The sequence below is a fragment of the Lissotriton helveticus genome, chromosome 1_1 (assembly GCF_964261635.1).
Source record: "Lissotriton helveticus chromosome 1_1, aLisHel1.1, whole genome shotgun sequence".
NCBI classification, from domain to species: domain Eukaryota; kingdom Metazoa; phylum Chordata; class Amphibia; order Caudata; family Salamandridae; genus Lissotriton; species Lissotriton helveticus.
Window position 1 is genome coordinate 1,283,412,724 of NC_136057.1, and position 19,077 is coordinate 1,283,431,800.

General features: G+C 42.8%; 1 protein-coding gene across 5 annotated transcripts in view; it reads right to left on the reverse strand.

Moving 5' to 3' along the window:
- Positions 1 to 19,077, reverse strand: part of CADPS2 (calcium dependent secretion activator 2) — a 2,489,915-nt gene that overhangs the window by 959,033 nt on the left and 1,511,805 nt on the right. For all 5 annotated transcript variants that reach the window (XM_078680818.1, XM_078680809.1, XM_078680789.1 and 2 more), the window contains exon 12: positions 40 to 176. In XM_078680818.1, coding sequence (XP_078536944.1) covers positions 40 to 176 — 137 coding nt within the window. The remainder of the gene's footprint in view (positions 1 to 39; positions 177 to 19,077) is intronic.

Genomic DNA, 19,077 nt, shown 5'->3' on the forward strand with positions numbered 1-19,077 from the left:
TCTCACTTCGACATGTTCTTTATTCCAGCCGATACTCACCAGACACGAGTAGGAATCGTTCAACCTGTGATCCAGCGTCTGTCTCTGGAGGATTTTAAACAGGGATGCGTGGTCGAATCTGCAGGGATTCGCGGAGATAAACTCGTCCATGCCGTGCTTCTGAGCGCGCTCTGCGTCTGGTTTTAAGGAGAAGAAGCAGGTGCATTTTTAAAATAAAGAACAGAGTCAGTCTTGGAATAGAAATTAAAGTCACAGAAAAAGAAATCGAAGGTACCACAAAACTGAAAGGATGATTGATCCTAATTTAGACTGAGAAAAACTGAATATTTTACAAGGTTGAACAAGAAATTGAAGAAAATAAACATGACTGATGTGAAAGTGGCTATAAGCTGACCAAAGGTGGCATAGCAATGCATACAATAACAAATAAATCAAACCTTTTTTTTGGGGGGGGGGGGACTTAAGAAAGCCGTGGGTGATCAGTTGCTCCTAAACGTACTAGGCCCTTCTAACAAATTGATTTGCATTCGCCCATATTCTTTTATCCACTAAAATAGCAAGCACAGAGCACTTCATGTTTCTGTTGTAAAATGGCTGTTAGAAAAATCAATCTATGACCAGTCCATGGTTTGAAGTCCTCTTACGAAGTGGCATACTAAAGGCGAAAAGAATAGAGTCGTCAGACTGAGTTCATTTCCAGACTTCATTTTATGCTGGGTTCTTAATGAGACACACATGAAGAGCTTCTGTAGCCATCAAGTAATGGACAGAGAAAGAGAGCAGTGTTTGTGTGTAAATACACATCTGCAATATGGCCTCCTATCTCAAATGGCACTTCCATCCAAGACCCACATGCATTGTTATTCACAAATAGATATTCCAACGCCTTCGGACCCCGCGGCTTTATCAAAAGACAGACTCCATTGATTGCCTTTCATAATGGTATGCTTTGTCAAAATGCACAAAGTGAATTTATCTGTCAAATATGGACAAAATGTGCTTTAGAGTGCCCACCAGGACAGGCCATGTATTAGCACATTAACCCTCTCTGATGCGCCCTGCTCTACGTTGACTGAACAATCTGTTATCAACTTAAAAATTGACTTCCTCTTACAATAGAAAACACAGACTCTTTGTTCCTTTAAATTCAAATGTAGGTCTCTCCAAGCTTGTTACTAAACATGTACAATCCTAATGTAATTTTGAAGTACCTCATGGCGAAAGGCTATATTTTCTAAAGGAGAGTAGACAAAGGCTTATTGATTAAACACAATTATAGAGTTTGGCTCATAATAAAACTCAATATTGATCTGTGGACATGATGCTAATATAATCAGTCACATTGCAAACCTAGCCCCAGATCATATTGATCCATGTCACGTCCAACGCTGAGCTGTACTTGCAGATGGAAGAGATATTTAATTCAAGCTGAAGGATCTACAGCGTCACATCTTGAAAAGATGCACAAACTAATTCATATCACTTGGCATTGCACTGTCAAAGCAAGAGTCACATCCATCTGACAGATTTCAACAAGGTGGATGGAGCGCAGAAGCGGTGTGACAGTGGGTGCCCGTGTCAAAGGTATAAGCATTTATTCGCCGTAGAAACAGATTATATCCCAGCGGTCTGCGCGAAGTCGAGTTAATGTCAAAAGCCCATCTAAAGGTTCTAGCTCTGTGATTTCGTGGGTGCTCCAGCTTGCTGACCGATTATCCGTGTAAACAATTTCACCTACACTGAAACGTCTTTCATAAACAGAATGACATGCTCCTAGCAGCACAGGTTTGCCTTCAATGCCTTTTACATGCAATAAATGCAGTCTACGCTCATAAAATAAAGATATCCAAATGCTAACATTATCTTCTGAAACCATCTGTCAGCTGTAAACAAATTCGCTCACTTTCAGTGGAGCAATTTCAAAAGATAGACATATTTTAGTCACATGCTATCCAACTTAATAAGTGAATCCCACACATTTCAAATATTCTGTATATAATATTTTATATAAAACATAAGCAGTTCTTGCATACATGAGTTTCCAAATGAAAGTACAGACAACACACACTTTAGAGGGCATTTTTGGAAAACCTCTGTGTGACCATAAATACAATAAAATAGCGGATCGTTTTTATAATGCATGCAAATTCCACGGGAGTAAATGTTTAGGCTGACCCATTGCGTAAATATTGCTCCAGACTGGACTCTGCACAATTTAGTCAGTGACCTACCACAGTGGACGAACGCAGTAGTTGTTGAAATGTGCGTGTAACCTGAAGTCACTAACAGGTCAACTGAGGGGTTAAGCTAATAAGGATGGATATAGGACATAGCACTGTGAATCTATAAAAATATAAGGAATGCAATACATGGCCTAATGCCCAGTTCCTTAACTGTTGGTATTAGGGCATAGGTCAGTCTTGGAGGTAATGATATCGTGGCTTATAGAATTTGTAATATAGTCTTGGAAAGTGTGCTGATTATGTGTAAATCCAAGTAAAAAAAAAAACACGCCAGTAAACAATATTAGGTAAATGTCTCTTAGGTGTGAACAGAGTAATACCAAAATACGTGTACAGCAGAAAAGTAGACTTCTTTTCAACTCAATTAAAGGCAGTTTCAAATATACCAAATAGCCATAACCTCCAATGCTATTTTTCTCCAGATTTGTCACTTGCCAGCGAGATGACTATTTCAGTGTGTGCAAGACTGCGATATCCACAGGGCGAAGAACAATTACTCAAGAAAAGACAGTGGTAAAGTAATTATTTGTTCATTAATGTGATAATTCTCTTCCTGGCTCTAATTAGCAAATCGGCGAGTCGTGGATGTTCACGCCGCCTATCCCCCCAGTCAGATGAGAATAGCTGCATGCTGCAAAGAACAGCAATGCCAGACTTCATGAAATCAAAAGCATTGAGCCACTGGAACACCAGCAGGGTGGCACAAAACACGCGAGCACGTGAAATGCAACCATCTGCAGGTCTGGTAGCAATCTCGTCAGCAATGAACAGCACCCAGAATGAATCCTTTGAGTGAAAAGGTCTCCAGTCACACGGGTGCTTGAGAAATACCCGAACACAGTTGGGTTAGAGTAGGGTTAGGTGGGCTGCGGGACAGATATGGGCATTGGACATGGATTGCATGATTTCTGCATTCAGAGATTCGCAGTGGTATGTATGCAAACGTTTTATTTGGGAAGCTTATAGAGTTTTAATGACAGGTGAAACATAAACCTCAAGTAAATTGCAGCAGAGCTTCTACATCTAATTTCCCTTACTGTGAAGCACTTCACAAGCTACATGAATGTGCTTGCGGAACAGGTTCATGCTCGCATTATACTGCAATGTCTCCTGATATCTTTCAATGAAATACACCTTGCATTCATCTACCTGTAAATGGAGAAAACTGAATTCAATTACAATGGCCACTCTTACCCTAATTTTTGGTTTTTGTAACTTCCTCCTAAACACAAATTTAACTACACCGAGTGAGTATTTCAGGTTTCCTCTACAGAGTCTGACTTGGGTCAGTCTCGTGCTAATGACTGTAGAGTTCTCTTGCCAATCTCAGTTTCATTCTCCTTATTTAATGGGTTGCATCCCCATTCTTTTATTCATTTCGCCCTTTGAGCATTTCTTCTTTAGATTGTTTCTGAATGTATGAGTTATATCATTTCACTGAAGAGGTTGCGATTTTTGTATTTCTTTAACACCTATTGGGACAGCAACACTTGTCTTGCTCTTTCTCACCCCACCACTACTTTAGTTGTTTAATTCTTATTAGGACTTGCAGCTGCACATTTTTACCATGCTTCTTAATCGTATATATTTGTCTAATATACCTTCACTTTTCTCCCAGCATACATTTGATATTATTATTCCTTTAAATTATTTTTGTAAAGGCCTTGCAGCTGCATGCTGGCAGTGGTCCACTTGCTTGTGATCATTTGCAGGGCGCCCACACATACTTTATTTAATAATTTATCATACAAAAATTACTAATCTTCACCTCGGAATGTTAACTTTGGAATCAAGTATGACAAAATAATTGCAAGATGGCTTCTAAGCATAAGTACATATTTACGCCTAAGCACTGGCAGGCATCTCACAATACAATTTGACAAAAACATTGCAAATGTTCGTCATTGTGTACGCACAGATTCAAACACTGCAACAGCCATCTTGGAATGATTTTGTCTATACAGTATAGTAAAACCAATAGGTCTGCACTTGTATTTTGAAGGCAAGACTAACTGGGGGTTTGACAGTGCTTGTTTAGACAGTTACAAACACAAGGAGATGATGGACGGAGCGCTGAAACTTTTAAGACACTCAACTCCATTCACAGATCTGGGCTGAATCCATCATCATTCTTTAGCTCACTTTGCCACTCCAGTTCAGACCCAGCTATATGCAAATCAGTCTTGACTCTATGCCTCATGTGAACAGTCCAGTCCGAACTGCCAAGCCAGGTTTTCTCTGGACCGGAAACAAGTATCCAGGAACCGATTTCGGTGTAACACCACTCATCAGCCAGGCTAGCTTGAATCCAGTGGGGTGGCGAAGTGAGCTAAAGAACGATGATATATTCAACCCAGATCTGTAACTGGGGGTGAGTGTCTGAAAAGTTTCAGTACTCCGTCCACCATCTCCTTGTGTTTGCTTTGTTTAGATGGTTGAGCATGTCTTCGCCTGAAAAAAAACTAAACACATCATCTCATGTCTCCCTACAGTACAGCTATTGTTCTGAATATTAAGTGGTGTAAGAAAATAATTCTCTCCAATTCGGTTCTTTTAATCCTTATAGAACTATGTTTGAATGTCATCTAAAAAAAGATTTGTATGCCCTTTGAAATCCAATGTGTCTCGCATGCTTACATTTTAGGTTCAGTTAGTTCAACAAAAGACATCTGGATAAAAAAAGAGAAATTTAAGACCAGGCATAATTATTAATTCAGATAGCATCCATACGCCATTGAGAGAGCACAAGTTTGGAAAAAATGTATAAGTACGCCATATTTACAAGCACGTAGTTAGTTCACATGTACTTTGCACCAGAGTGTTTATATTTAGAAGTGAAATACACAGAGTGTCTTATATTTAGAGGTGAAATGCATAGAATGTTTAAGTAGAGTAACGATAATCATAACTGTGTGAGACTAATGTAGAAATGTTTGGGATGAATATGAAAACCTCATGTTCTCATGTTAAAGGAATAATGTAAGAGTTGAATGTAACTCTAAAAACCCAGTATTTTGTGTAGGCCTCATGGCTATTTCACAAGCAAATCTAAACGTGCTGCTAAAATAATGTGAGACAAGGTTGACATGGTTCTTTCAAAATGTACTATTGAATTTAGGGTTAAAAGTATATGTTTTATAGATGTGTTATTTTAGAAACGTATGCTAGTTAAGAATGTTTGCTGTTTAAATCAAGTTAACGTTTTAAGAGTGCAGGAACCTGCTGCATGTAAATCAAGTAGGCCAGAGCCGATAATGTCATGAAGTTCAAATCGTCATGTGCTCGTTAGAGGAGAGGTCGTGAGGTGTCCAGTATGAAGCTCTGAGAGTGTTTTATGGCCTAAGATATGGTGGAGTCTGGAATTTGAGGCCCACTGCAGGAAGAGCTGTATGCAGGTGCGAGGGTCCTAATCAGCTCGAATGAAAGGGACTTTGTTCAGTGGCGCCTTGCGCAGGCCTGTAGGAGTTTCCAGGAATTTCAGGGGGTATCAGCGCACTGAAGAAGCTGCCTGGGAACCAAGGTCAACTTTAACGAGGGTCTTCAAGAGTACCATCATGGAGTTTGCCGCGCAAAGATGTACCACGTGAGGGGCGTCCCAAGGGGCGTTTCTATTGAAAATGTGATTTGGTATTAGGGAAAGAGACCCGGGAGGAGAGCAGAGCAGATGATTTTGGGAGCCTAAGGAAGCGGATGGGTAGGCAGATAGGCTGATCAGGAGAGACCCATTATCAGAGAAGAGACAAAGAGAAGTGCGTGATCTTCTTAGGAAGTCACCACGGCTGACACCTAGAGGGTTAAGATCTTGCTAAGTAGGGATGTCATTTAGTGTAGTGTAGGGACAGACTAACTTTAATTTTCTTTTCTGTAATGACTTTGAGGTTGCAACTTGTATCCATTTTAGCAACCCTGATGGTATTCGAACTTGTACTTATTATTTTGTTCTTCAGACTCAGACTATTCAAGAAGTTCATGTTCATAGTGATTCCGATATACCTGTTGAATCTCATCTTGAGAAGTTTGTATCTTCAGTTATCTTTGACTTTATATTAAATCTTTAAAACTTCATTTTGGTCAGTGGTCATTTAGAGTGGTGTAAGTTCTTAAATTGATTGTTTACTTCGAGATTACCTTTTACTCAAGACAGGTACCAACGATTCAGTCGACAGGAAATGGGATTTGGTAAGATAATTAGTAACCAGTAATCCCGCGTTAGCAGTTGGTAGCAGAGTGAGGATGGTTATCTTCTTGAGGAAGGTAATCTAGAGAGGTTAGTTTACCCCAAGGCCCGAGACGTCGAGAGACGAGCAGCGGAAGAATCGTGTGCCGAAAGGTGCAGACGGTGCGAGAAAAGCAGCAGTATCGGAGAGTGAGTATAAAAAGGGTCATGCGTGAACAGATTGCGGTGTTTTGTGTTGTATTTGTATTGTAATGTCTTGCGGAGTTGAATGCCTGTAGTGTGAATGAGAGACGGTTGTGAGCGCGCGCAACCTGGTAAACTGGTAACCTGGTAAACGGGTGAACTGGTGAAATCTTAAGTTCAGGCCAGAGCTTAAGTGGTTTTGGGTGTATCGAACATCCAGGGTAGTTGTCGACCATAGTACGGAGGTCACGAGGTACCATTGACCGCCGTGGATCCAAGATAGGGGGAGTGTAAGAGTGAGTGTATGAGTAACGGACGCTGGTCGAAAGTTACTGCGTGTGAGTAACCTATCGGAGAAGGCGATTGTCTGGAAGTAAACGGAAAGACATTTCGCCAAGTTAGGGGGACAACTACAGAAAGACTGTGGGCGTACAGTCAAAGAAAGGTGATCGCTTGGACGGAAGTAATCATTTTTCAATGTATGAATGGGATGCGTGCATGACCGAGGAGACGAGCTGAGAAAGGAGGGGAACTGCTGCGAAGGGGGACGGGTGACGTCGGCTAGAGCCGCGCTCTGATTGAGCGGTTGGTGTGACGTTAGCTAGAGCCGCGCTCTGGTTGGGCGGCTAGCGTGACGTCGGAGGAAAGTCGCGTACGGATAGGCCAGTTAGTGAGAACGGCGCTGAGATTGGTGGAATATCATCAGGAAGTAAACAAACGCGGAGAAAAGAGAAATCATGAAGTGTTTTAAGTGTTTGAAAGGGATTTTTAAACGTAAACGAAGTGAACATTATTACGGGGAAGAGGCTCCCCCAGAGGGTACGCCAGCTCATTATATGGCAACGAATGTGGGGCTGCATACGATATTATGGATTGGGGCTTGGAATAAGCTTACGGAAGGAAATGAGGAAATGCAGTTCCCAAAGTACGGAACGTTTAAGTTAGAGGTGTTACATCGGCTAAAAGCAACCATGTCCTCATTGAAACCTTCACCTAGACCAACACAGTTTGAGGCTCTTAATGCATGGATTAAGGCTGCACACGACCGAAATTTGAACAGGCGTCAACAAAGGCTGACGCGATCGGTAAGGGCAGTGCGAGATTCCAAATGGGATGAGGAGGAAAAGCGTTGGAGGGTACAGACTATTGAGGTGGAGAAAATGTATCCGATGAGGGAGGTGTCAGGAGGAGGAAACCTCATGGAAGAAGACGAGGAAAGCGAGTCGGAGGACAATCTGATAAACAGATTGTTGATGGATAGACCACCTCCGAGAGTGGGTTTGATAGAAGATAGAGGGCTCGCAAGGGAAGATGGGAATGAGATAGAGGGATATACACCACTCCCTATATCGGAATGGACACCTAGCAAAGGCGGAGAAACACCTCCAAACAACACTGTACAGAGTGTAGTGGGAAGGTTTGTGGTGCAGAAAACGCCAACCACAGAAAGGGTTGAGTCTGTGGGATTGCCAGACGCTCTTCAAGTGCCTGTTACCATAGGACCCATAGTTTCGATCTATAATTCTGAGAGAGATAGAGGGGAACAACAAAGGCAATTGGATAGGGAAAGGATTGAGATGGAAAGGAGGAATAATGTGACGAATGCATGGAAACAATTACCAGGTTCGGTAACGTGGAACACCCCATTAGACACAACTGTCGGTCCCAATTCAGAACAGGGAGGTCCGAGAGGACCAATGGATCTAAGGGGACCGCGGCCAAGATCTTTTTCAGAGTTAAGAGCTGATTTGAGGGAATGGGACGGGTCCATAGTATCTCCGAGTAACAGGACAAGAACGGAACCAGAGTGGGAAAGCAGGGGTAACGGGACTGTATCTCATTGTGGGGCCAGCGAAAGCAGTCAGGGCCGGGAAGGCCAAAGTCAAGAGAATAGAGGGGATGCAGGTCCTACAAATCAGAGAGAACAGCCGGAACAAAATACTAGGATTGTAGAATGTGAGGAAATGTCCCGTCTCTGGGGGAACGGAGGAGATGAGGCGGTACGGAATTTTCAGAATAGGTTTAGGTGCCTTCATCATACGCTTGGGGAAGACGTTCAACATTGGAGAAAGGAGAACAGCGATAGGTCCCGCCACGCCTCGAATACTCAGGAAGCACAGGGAAGTAGGGAAGAAAGAGGGAGTAATAGAACCTCTTATCCTCAATCCCGTGAAACTAGCCAGGATGGAGAGAGGGAGGCTGGGAGGCGTGAAGGAGTGTTTCACCACCCACCCCGAGAAGACGGAAAGGCATGGGACTTAGAGAGATGGGAACAGGGGAGGACTCCCTATAATTCACCAATACCTAAACGTAGATCTCGGAGCTGGGATGGGAGAGATGCGGATGGAGGAGCTAAATTGAGTGTCTTGAAAGCTGAAATAAAGGCAAAAAGGCTTGATGTTACCAGTTTAAAGTCAGATGTAGATGAGATAATAGATGGAACATTGCCTTTGGAGAGGATAGAATTGTATGAACAGGATGAGTTATTGTTCATGGCAAAGGATATTACTAGGAAAGCTAGAGCGGTTCATGAAAAACTGACTGATTTGGCAGACAAGTATGCCGTGGATTTGTCTAGGACAAGGGCATTACAGAGTAACCACAGATTACAGTACGCAGACCAAGATCTAGATGAGAAGAGAACTGCTGGATTAAAAACACACATAAGAGAGCTGGTAACAGGGATAAGAGTGTGGAGAGAACTGGATAAATGGGAAGAAAGGTGGTCGAAAAAGGGCACAGTTAGGCGAAGTACAAATGTGATGACCCCTGAGGGAAGGGTAATGCAGATGGAGGCATTCCCTTTACGAGAAATATCAAATGGAAATTATGTCCATGTGCCCTGGAGTAGAGGAGACTTAGCCGCATTTACCAACTCATTCCCGAAGTTGCGGGACAACCCAGTCGAGTGGTATAAGCAGGTAGAGAGGTTTGTTAAAATTTCGAAAGTACTGTGGATAGATTTGAACACGTTGTTTGACATCGTGGTCCCATCTGATTTGTGGACCCCTTGTAAGACTAGTGTCGAATGGCCAAATGCTGAACCATTGAGGGATGCTCGAACAAATGGACCATCTGAGATTGTCATGCGAAAGTATGAAAGGGTAATAGCATGGCTGAAAGATAAGGTACCACCACAGGATATAGATTGGGTAAAAATAGACCGAACAAGGCAGGAACCCAAGGAGACAGTTCACGAGTTTTATGAAAGATTGTTGAAAACATTCAAGCAATACAGTGGACTAGATGTAATGGATCCCAAAGACATAGGGCAGTTCGTGTCAAAGTTTGTCTTGGGGTTGAGGCCTGATATTTGTTTGATGATACAGCAACATTTAATCTGTTGGCAGAACAAACCACTAGATGAAATTTTACGATATGCGAGGTACTGCAGTGACGAGATAGATTCTAAAGCCAAGAATCTAAAGGAGAAATTGATGGTGGTGCAAATGCAGTCCGCTGGGAAGGGTGGCCAGCAGAAGCAGGGGATGGGACGAAAACCAAATGGTCAGAACAAAGATAATGAAGAAGGGCAGAGACCTAGGATAGACTTTGCCACTTTAAAGAAAACGACAAAGTGTCATCTGTGTCATCAGGTGGGGCATTGGCGACGCGAGTGTCCCTTTAACCCTGAAAACGGAGAGCAAGAAGTAGAAGAGCAGGTCCAAGAAGACCCAGTGCAAAAGGTGACAGTCCCAAGCAGTAAGGTGGCCAAAGGGGGGACTTCGGCTCCACGGGCCCAATTCCCACAGCCACCGAAGATAGCAGCTGGAGGAAAGGTCTTTAAACAAATGCCTCTGTTTATCGAGGAAGAAAAATGTTATTACATTGATCCATTGACAGGACAACGGGTGAGCAGTGAAGAAGACTGTACCCTCGGGGCAGTTCTAGAAGTGGATCAGAGAGGGCCATTTGTTGAGGCAGAAGTGGCAGGGTGTCCCACTACGTTCTTAGTGGACACTGGGGCTACTCGTTCGACTCTGAGATCAGCGGTGGTTCCAGACTTGCCGATGTCAGGGGAAACAATTCAGGTGGTAGGAGTCGCAAATAAAAGAATGACTAGTCCCTTGACAGAACCAGTGTCTGTGAAAATTGGAAACCACATGAACGAACATCAGTTTGTGGTTTGTGACTCGAGTCCGGTATGTCTGTTAGGTAGGGATTTGTTATGCAAATTGAATTGCACCATATACTGCACCCCACAAGGAGTGGAGGTACAGACTACCGACGATGATGCTACCTTTAAGGTGGCCAATTCAAAATTCTGTGTAGAACTATATCCTACTCTGACTGTAGAAGATCTTCCACAAGACTTAAGAGATGCAGTGGCGTCAGAGGTGTGGGATTTCACAGGAGAAGATATAGGATTGATTAAAGGGGTAGAACCGGTAAAAATTCTGGTAAAACCAAATGTTGAGTTTCCAAGAACGCCTCAATACAAATTGTCCCAGGAAACGATTGCAGGAATAAAGCCTGTGATCGAGTCAATGATACAGCAGGGAATACTGAAGGAAATCGTGGGCAGTCCTTGTAACTCCCCGATTATGGGTTTGCAGAAACCTAGCGGGAAGTTTAGGATAGTTCAGGATTTACGAAAGATTAACAACATAGTCGTTTCATGTTGTCCCGTGGTACCGAATCCATCAGTAATATTGTTTCAAATACCATGTCAAGCAGAATGGTTCACAGTGATAGATCTTTGTCAGGCTTTCTTTTCAATCCCATTGGATGAAGAGAGCAGGTACCTTTTTGCGTTTAAAATGGAAGATCGCGTTCTAACATGGTGTCGAATCCCACAAGGATTCACAGACAGTCCATCCATCTTTAATCAGTTGTTGAAGAAGAATCTTGAGAATCTAGTACTGCCACAGAACTCGGTTCTGGTACAGTACATAGATGACCTACTTGTTGCGTCAGAAACAGAGGAAGCTTGTAAAGTAGATTCAATTGCCTTACTGAATCATTTAGCTGAAAATGGACATAAGGTATCTCCGAGCAAGTTACAGTATTGTCTGACAGAAGTACAGTATCTAGGGCACAGGTTAGAAAAAGGGAAACGTAAGGTGTCCCCAGAGAGGATTGAGGCGATAATGAAAATGAATGCGCCTACAACTCAGAGAGAGGTTAGAATGTTCCTAGGAATGGTGGGTTACTGCCGACAGTGGATAGTTAACTTTTCACTGAAAGCAAAGCCCTTACAGAAACTGACGCACAAGGAGGTGAGTGATCCGGTACCATGGGATGAAGAATGTCTGGTGGCGTTTTTACAGCTGAGAGACGATTTATGTCGTGCTCCGGCTCTGGGAATGCCAGATTATGAAAAGTCGTTTTCACTCTATTGCTGTGAGAGAGAGGGATGTGCTTTGTCAGTCTTGGCACAGACCCACGGTAATGCCCGTAGACCAGTTGCATATTTTTCGGCTACATTAGATCCAGTAGCCGCAGCGTTGCCCGGATGTCTCAAATCCGTTGCTGCAACGGGTGTCAGCATTGAAAGGAGCGAAAGTATTGTAATGGGACATCCAGTAGTGGTGTATGTACCACATTCAGTTGAATTGTTAATGACCAGGACGAAGACGCAGCATCTGACCAATAGCAGGCTCACGCGTTATGAGCAAGTTATACTTGCCGCAGAAAACGTGACTCTCAGGAGATGCTCTGTCTTGAATCCTGCTACTTTGATGCCATTACCTACTGTAATAGAAGGCGAAGGATGTGAAGACCACGATTGCCTTGATGTGACTGAACTATGCACGAAACCCAGACCAGATATAGTGGATGAGCCATTGTCTGACCCCGATGAAATTTACTTTGTTGATGGTTCATGTTTAAGAGACGATACTGGTCGGTTGAGAGCAGCTTATGCTGTTTGTACCCTTACTGGAGTTGTGGAAGCCGCTTGCCTGGAAGGAGTACATTCCGCACAGGTAGCAGAGATTATTGCCCTAACTCGTGCCTGCATAGCAGGAAATGGAAAGAGAGTCACCATCTACACGGATAGCCAATATGGTTTCGGTGTGGTTCATGATTTCGGGCAGTTGTGGTCTCAGAGGGGTTACATGACCTCCTCTGGTTCGCCCATTCGAAATGGAGAATTTGTGAGATTGCTGATAGAAGCATTACAAGGTCCTGTTGATATTGCAGTAGTGAAGTGTGTAGCTCATACTAAGAATACAGATTTTGTGTCACAAGGTAATAGATATGCTGATGAAGTCGCACGTTATTGTGCGGAACAAAGTTATTCTTTCTCAAAGGTGGAAATAGAAGGTGCAGAAGAAAAGACAGAATTAAGTATGATGTTAGAAACTGTAGACACTTGGGAGGATTTAAGAATAATGCAGGAGAACGCACCTGAAAAAGAGAAAAAGGCATGGGAAATAGCAGGCTGTGTGCGAAGTGAAATGGATTTTTGGGTTTCAGCAGATGGGAGAGCTGTGTTACCTGAAGAATTAGCTAATCCCATGGCGAGAGAAATACATGGTCCAGTACATCTAGGAAGGGATGCTATGATGAGAGTTTTTAGGCAGACTTGGTATTGCCCGAAATTCAGAATAGCAGCAGAATCAGTATGTAAGCGATGTGTTACCTGCCAACAACTGAACGTAGGCAAACGAACACCAGTCACACTGAGTCACATTGGGAGGTCAGGGGGGCCTTTCAATAGAATGCAACTAGACTTCATCGAAATGCCAAGAGTCAATCGCCTTCGGTATGTGTTGGTGATTGTATGCGTATTTTCCAGATGGGTTGAGGCATACCCTACACGTAGGTGCGATACACTCACAGTGGCAAAATTGTTGCTCAGGGAGTTGATACCGCGCTTCGGGGTGCCTGCCTCTTTGGAATCGGACAGAGGAAAACATTTTAACAGCGAAATAGTGAAGATGTTGTGCTCCACACTGAATATCGATCAAAAGCTGCATTGTAGTTATCGACCAGAAGCTTCAGGAATTGTGGAACAAGTGAATGGCACTTTGAAGAATAGATTGGCTAAAGTAGTGGCATCCACATCCTTGAGTTGGCCAGATGCTCTTCCATTGGTGCTCATGAGCATGCGCAGCACACCTGATAGGAGGACAGGTCTCTCTCCCCACGAGATCCTGATGGGGAGGGCCATGAGACTTCCTACAGTTCCAACTACTGCTCTATTGAATATTACAGATGATCTGATCTTGGATTATTGTAAAGGACTGTCTGACGCCATCCATTCTGTGTCCCTTCAGGTGCATGCGGCTGAAGTTCCAACAGCGAGGAACCTGTGTCATGACCTGAACCCAGGGGACTGGGTCCTGGTTAAAAAACACGTCCGGAAGAACTGCCTAGATGTTCGCTGGCGTGGGCCCTTTCAGGTAATCCTGATCACGAACACCGCGGTGAAGTGCGGGGGGCTGCCAAATTGGATCCATGCATCCCATACTAGAAGAGTTCCAGCACCTCTAGAAGGAACAGCTCCCATCCCAGACGAAAGCCCGGAAGTGGGAGAAGAGTCGCAAGAAGGGATTGAGGCAGCTGAGGGGGTGTCGGAAGAAGTTGGGAACGCATCGGATTCAGAAGAAGAGCGAAGGCAGGACGGCAGTGAGACAGAAGACGCAACTGAAGGAGAGAGCAGAAGTGAATACGACTCAGACTCAGATCCGTATCGGAGCGATCAAGAACCAAGTGGGAGGACAAGGAATAGGAGAATAAGGCTTGGAGCTGCCACTTGGCCAACAAGAAGAAGAAGGCTAAGTTTGAGGTCGGCCCAAGAAGAAACACTTACTCCTATATCCGAAGACTCAGATCCAGAAGAAGATATCCAGGATCAAGCCGAGGAGGGTCTTAGAAGATCAAGTAGGGTGCGAGTGCCTAGCAGAAGATACTCTACTCCCGACTGGACCTACCTTGTTGCAGATGTCTGGGAGACACAGAACAGGGAGGATCAGGGAAGTGGAACTGATCAGAACTGACCCGATCATCACAGTGCAAATAAAGTTTCTACTGCCAGGAGCGGAGACCGAAAGGTTGCTGACACTCAACATCGTTCATCCTGCTCTCCTGAGTGGAATAAGAAAATTGCTTTTAGAGACAGTTGAGTTTCCAGTTTGCTGTTCACGATATCCAATATTGGAGGGAACTCTTCTTCGTTTGGAAATGCTAGAACGAGTAGTAGAATTGCTAGGAGTGCTTATTGTTGTGGACTAAGATCATACTACGAATGTCTTCAAAGGGGTGCAGATCTGGAAAAGTGAAGAAAGTGATCTTGATTAGAACGGACCCCTTTGTAATTGTGGATATAGAACTGATAGTACCAGGATTGGAAATTGAAAAAACGCTAACTCTCAATTTCGTCCGTCCACTTGTCTTGAGCGAAATAAGGAGAATAATCCTAGAAAAGGTTGACTTTCCATGGTGTAGTACGAACTGTCCAGAACCTGAGGGAATGATACTTCGGATGGACATTTATGAAGAAGTAGTGTCACTCCTTGAGTCATACATAACTTCAGACGAAAATAAGACTTTTGAAAAGAAATTGTGAATTGTTGCAAGATAACCTAGCGCCGAGTGGAAGAAGAAAAGTGATAGGGGTTTCATTTTAGTGGATGGAGAAGGGCTAGGGTTGTCTATTTCTACTGGACTTTGAACTGTTTTGCGGAAACAAATTGTCAAGCTTCCAAGTGTTTCAAGAAAGACATTGCAAGAGAGAAAGACTTTGTTTGAAAAGAAGAGGAAGTGAATGCTGGAAGATAGTCGAAAACTACACTATTTGAGAACATGGAGGCTGGCAACCCGAACCGCAGGGCAAAATGTATAGCTGTTACATTTTTAGGAGTAGTGGTTTCTCTTATAATTTTAGTGGTAACTGTTTCATTCCTAGCGGGACACGAAGGGGATGGAACCACAGTTAAGGAGGATAAGGGAGTGTCAACACCGAGAACTACCACAGTTAAGGAGAAGGGAAACATCAATGAGAAAGACAAGGCGTTGTTAGATGCAGAAGTAAAAAGGTTACACATGGATGAATCACAGGGGAATTACAAGTCAAATGCTTATGCTAAGTTGCTTTATGAATATGTTGATGCCATGGAGGTAAAGGACTGCTATGTATGTATGCAGTTACCAATTTCGGTGGAGGAGGGTATCAAATACCATCATCTCCCGTTGACATATGGAATAACGTGCAGTTTATTGTTAAGTATGTTTTATGGACGAGACGGATTTGAGTATTACTTCTCGAATTTCGACTCGACATTGCCAGAGGTTCCGAATTTCAAGCATTTGAACAAATGGGACTACTACAAAAGCGAAGACAGGTTACACAAATGGTTTATTCCATGGAGAACGTTAGATACTTCACATGCTCGAAACAACAATCTGACTTGTCAAATATCAGAAGTTGAGAAAAAGTTTATAGCTCAGGTAGATACTAGATACAGAAAGCAGAAGGCATTGAAGGCATCAGGACAAGGAGAAACAGATTGGACCAAGGAGGAAAGGGCACAACAACGAAAAGGAAGTATTGGTCCAATTGCTTTGGATAAGGAGAAACGGGGGAAACTGTGCATTCACAGGAGTTACTCCTACTATGAAAACGTTTTTGTAGGACAAGTCAATTGCGAACATGCTTTTCAATTGGAGTACTACTCTAAGAACTTCATGAAAGGGATGCAAGCAATACCAAATGTATATTTTGTATGTGGAAGATATGCCTATGTGAAGTTACCAGATAATTGGTACGGATCATGCTATCTGGCTGTTGTCTTCCCTAAAATATATCATGTTGAGAATTTAGAGACGCCTAAGAAAGAAATATCAACTAGATGGAAGCGAGGGCTAGGTGCAGCAGAAGTAATTGGAGATGTAATAGGTGCTGCATTCCCTTTCTTAGGATTGATAATGAATGACATTAAGATCAGGAGGTTAGCTACAGTCGTAGATAGACTGTCTGCCAGTACTGCAAGATCCTTGATGCTGATAGAAGGGGAGATGCAATCGATTAGGGCAATGGTTCTTCAGAACCGACTTGCTTTAGATGTTCTGTTAGCAAAAGAGGGAGGAGTCTGTAGGGCCTTGAAGGTACAGGAATGCTGTACTTACATTCCAGACAATTCAAAGCCTCTAGAGAAGTATATACAAAACATTACTGCCATACACTACGAAATTGAGGACCTGGCAAAGGTAAATGTGTGGGAAAAAGTAGGCCATGGAATGGGTAAAGTTGGAAGTTGGTTTGCCAACTTAGGAAAGGGTATCGTTTGGTACATATTGAAGCCCATCATCATAGTAGTGATTTGTGTAATCACTTTGTGGGGATTGGTGCGTTTGTATCAATGGTATAGAGCAAATAGGTTACAGAGAGCTATGAAGAAACAGGAAGAAGAGTTGACAGCGATGCAGGACACCCAATACAAAAGTCTGAAAGCATTAGAGAGTATGAAAAGAAGTGGTACTGTCCTGACTTCACTTTAAAGGTTCTACATTTTTAGTGTCATGGTGATGATGACCCCTGAAGGTCATCAAAGGGGGGACTGAGAGAGCACAAGTTTGGAAAAAATGTATAAGTACGCCATATTTACAAGCACGTAGTTAGTTCACATGTACTTTGCACCAGAGTGTTTATATTTAGAAGTGAAATACACAGAGTGTCTTATATTTAGAGGTGAAATGCATAGAATGTTTAAGTAGAGTAACGATAATCATAACTGTGTGAGACTAATGTAGAAATGTTTGGGATGAATATGAAAACCTCATGTTCTCATGTTAAAGGAATAATGTAAGAGTTGAATGTAACTCTAAAAACCCAGTATTTTGTGTAGGCCTCATGGCTATTTCACAAGCAAATCTAAACGTGCTGCTAAAATAATGTGAGACAAGGTTGACATGGTTCTTTCAAAATGTACTATTGAATTTAGGGTTAAAAGTATATGTTTTATAGATGTGTTATTTTAGAAACGTATGCTAGTTAAGAATGTTTGCTGTTTAAATCAAGTTAACGTTTTAAGAGTGCAGGAACCTGCTGCATGTAAATCAAGTAGGCCAGAGCCGATAATGTCATGAAGTTCAAATCGTCATGTGCTCGTTAGAGGAGAGGTCGTGAGGTGTCCAGTATGAAGCTCTGAGAGTGTTTTATGGCCTAAGATATGGTGGAGTCTGGAATTTGAGGCCCACTGCAGGAAGAGCTGTATGCAGGTGCGAGGGTCCTAATCAGCTCGAATGAAAGGGACTTTGTTCAGTGGCGCCTTGCGCAGGCCTGTAGGAGTTTCCAGGAATTTCAGGGGGTATCAGCGCACTGAAGAAGCTGCCTGGGAACCAAGGTCAACTTTAACGAGGGTCTTCAAGAGTACCATCATGGAGTTTGCCGCGCAAAGATGTACCACGTGAGGGGCGTCCCAAGGGGCGTTTCTATTGAAAATGTGATTTGGTATTAGGGAAAGAGACCCGGGAGGAGAGCAGAGCAGATGATTTTGGGAGCCTAAGGAAGCGGATGGGTAGGCAGATAGGCTGATCAGGAGAGACCCATTATCAGAGAAGAGACAAAGAGAAGTGCGTGATCTTCTTAGGAAGTCACCACGGCTGACACCTAGAGGGTTAAGATCTTGCTAAGTAGGGATGTCATTTAGTGTAGTGTAGGGACAGACTAACTTTAATTTTCTTTTCTGTAATGACTTTGAGGTTGCAACTTGTATCCATTTTAGCAACCCTGATGGTATTCGAACTTGTACTTATTATTTTGTTCTTCAGACTCAGACTATTCAAGAAGTTCATGTTCATAGTGATTCCGATATACCTGTTGAATCTCATCTTGAGAAGTTTGTATCTTCAGTTATCTTTGACTTTATATTAAATCTTTAAAACTTCATTTTGGTCAGTGGTCATTTAGAGTGGTGTAAGTTCTTAAATTGATTGTTTACTTCGAGATTACCTTTTACTCAAGACAGGTACCAACGATTCAGTCGACAGGAAATGGGATTTGGTAAGATAATTAGTAACCAGTAATCCCGCGTTAGCACCATAGCTGTCAAAGTAGTCAATGATCAGAAAAATGCTTTGTCTCCGAGAGGTGACCATACACTTCAGTGAAGTAATGTGGAACCCTCAAAGGACCAAAATGCAATAATATGGACAAGCCGCGTAACACTAGGCTGGAAGTGAATGCTGCCAGCCCTCCAAAGTGTTTAAATATTACTCACACAATGGCATACACATATATTTATTGAGAAGTGTTTTCAAAAATGATCTAACAAAAAATCGTTTAATGGAATAAATTAGGCCAGCTGGGTTTCATTCATGCACTATTTATGGAACGCCACTGAAAATAAAAACATGTTTTACTGAACCAGGGTACTAACAAAGATACAGTGACACCCTGTATGACTACAGTATAATGTTACAGCCAGTTATTATCCCCACAATACAACCTAACTAATGTAAACAAAAAGAAAACAGAAAACGGAAAAAAAGAAATACCGAATACTGGTTTAGAGATTGCACATTTCA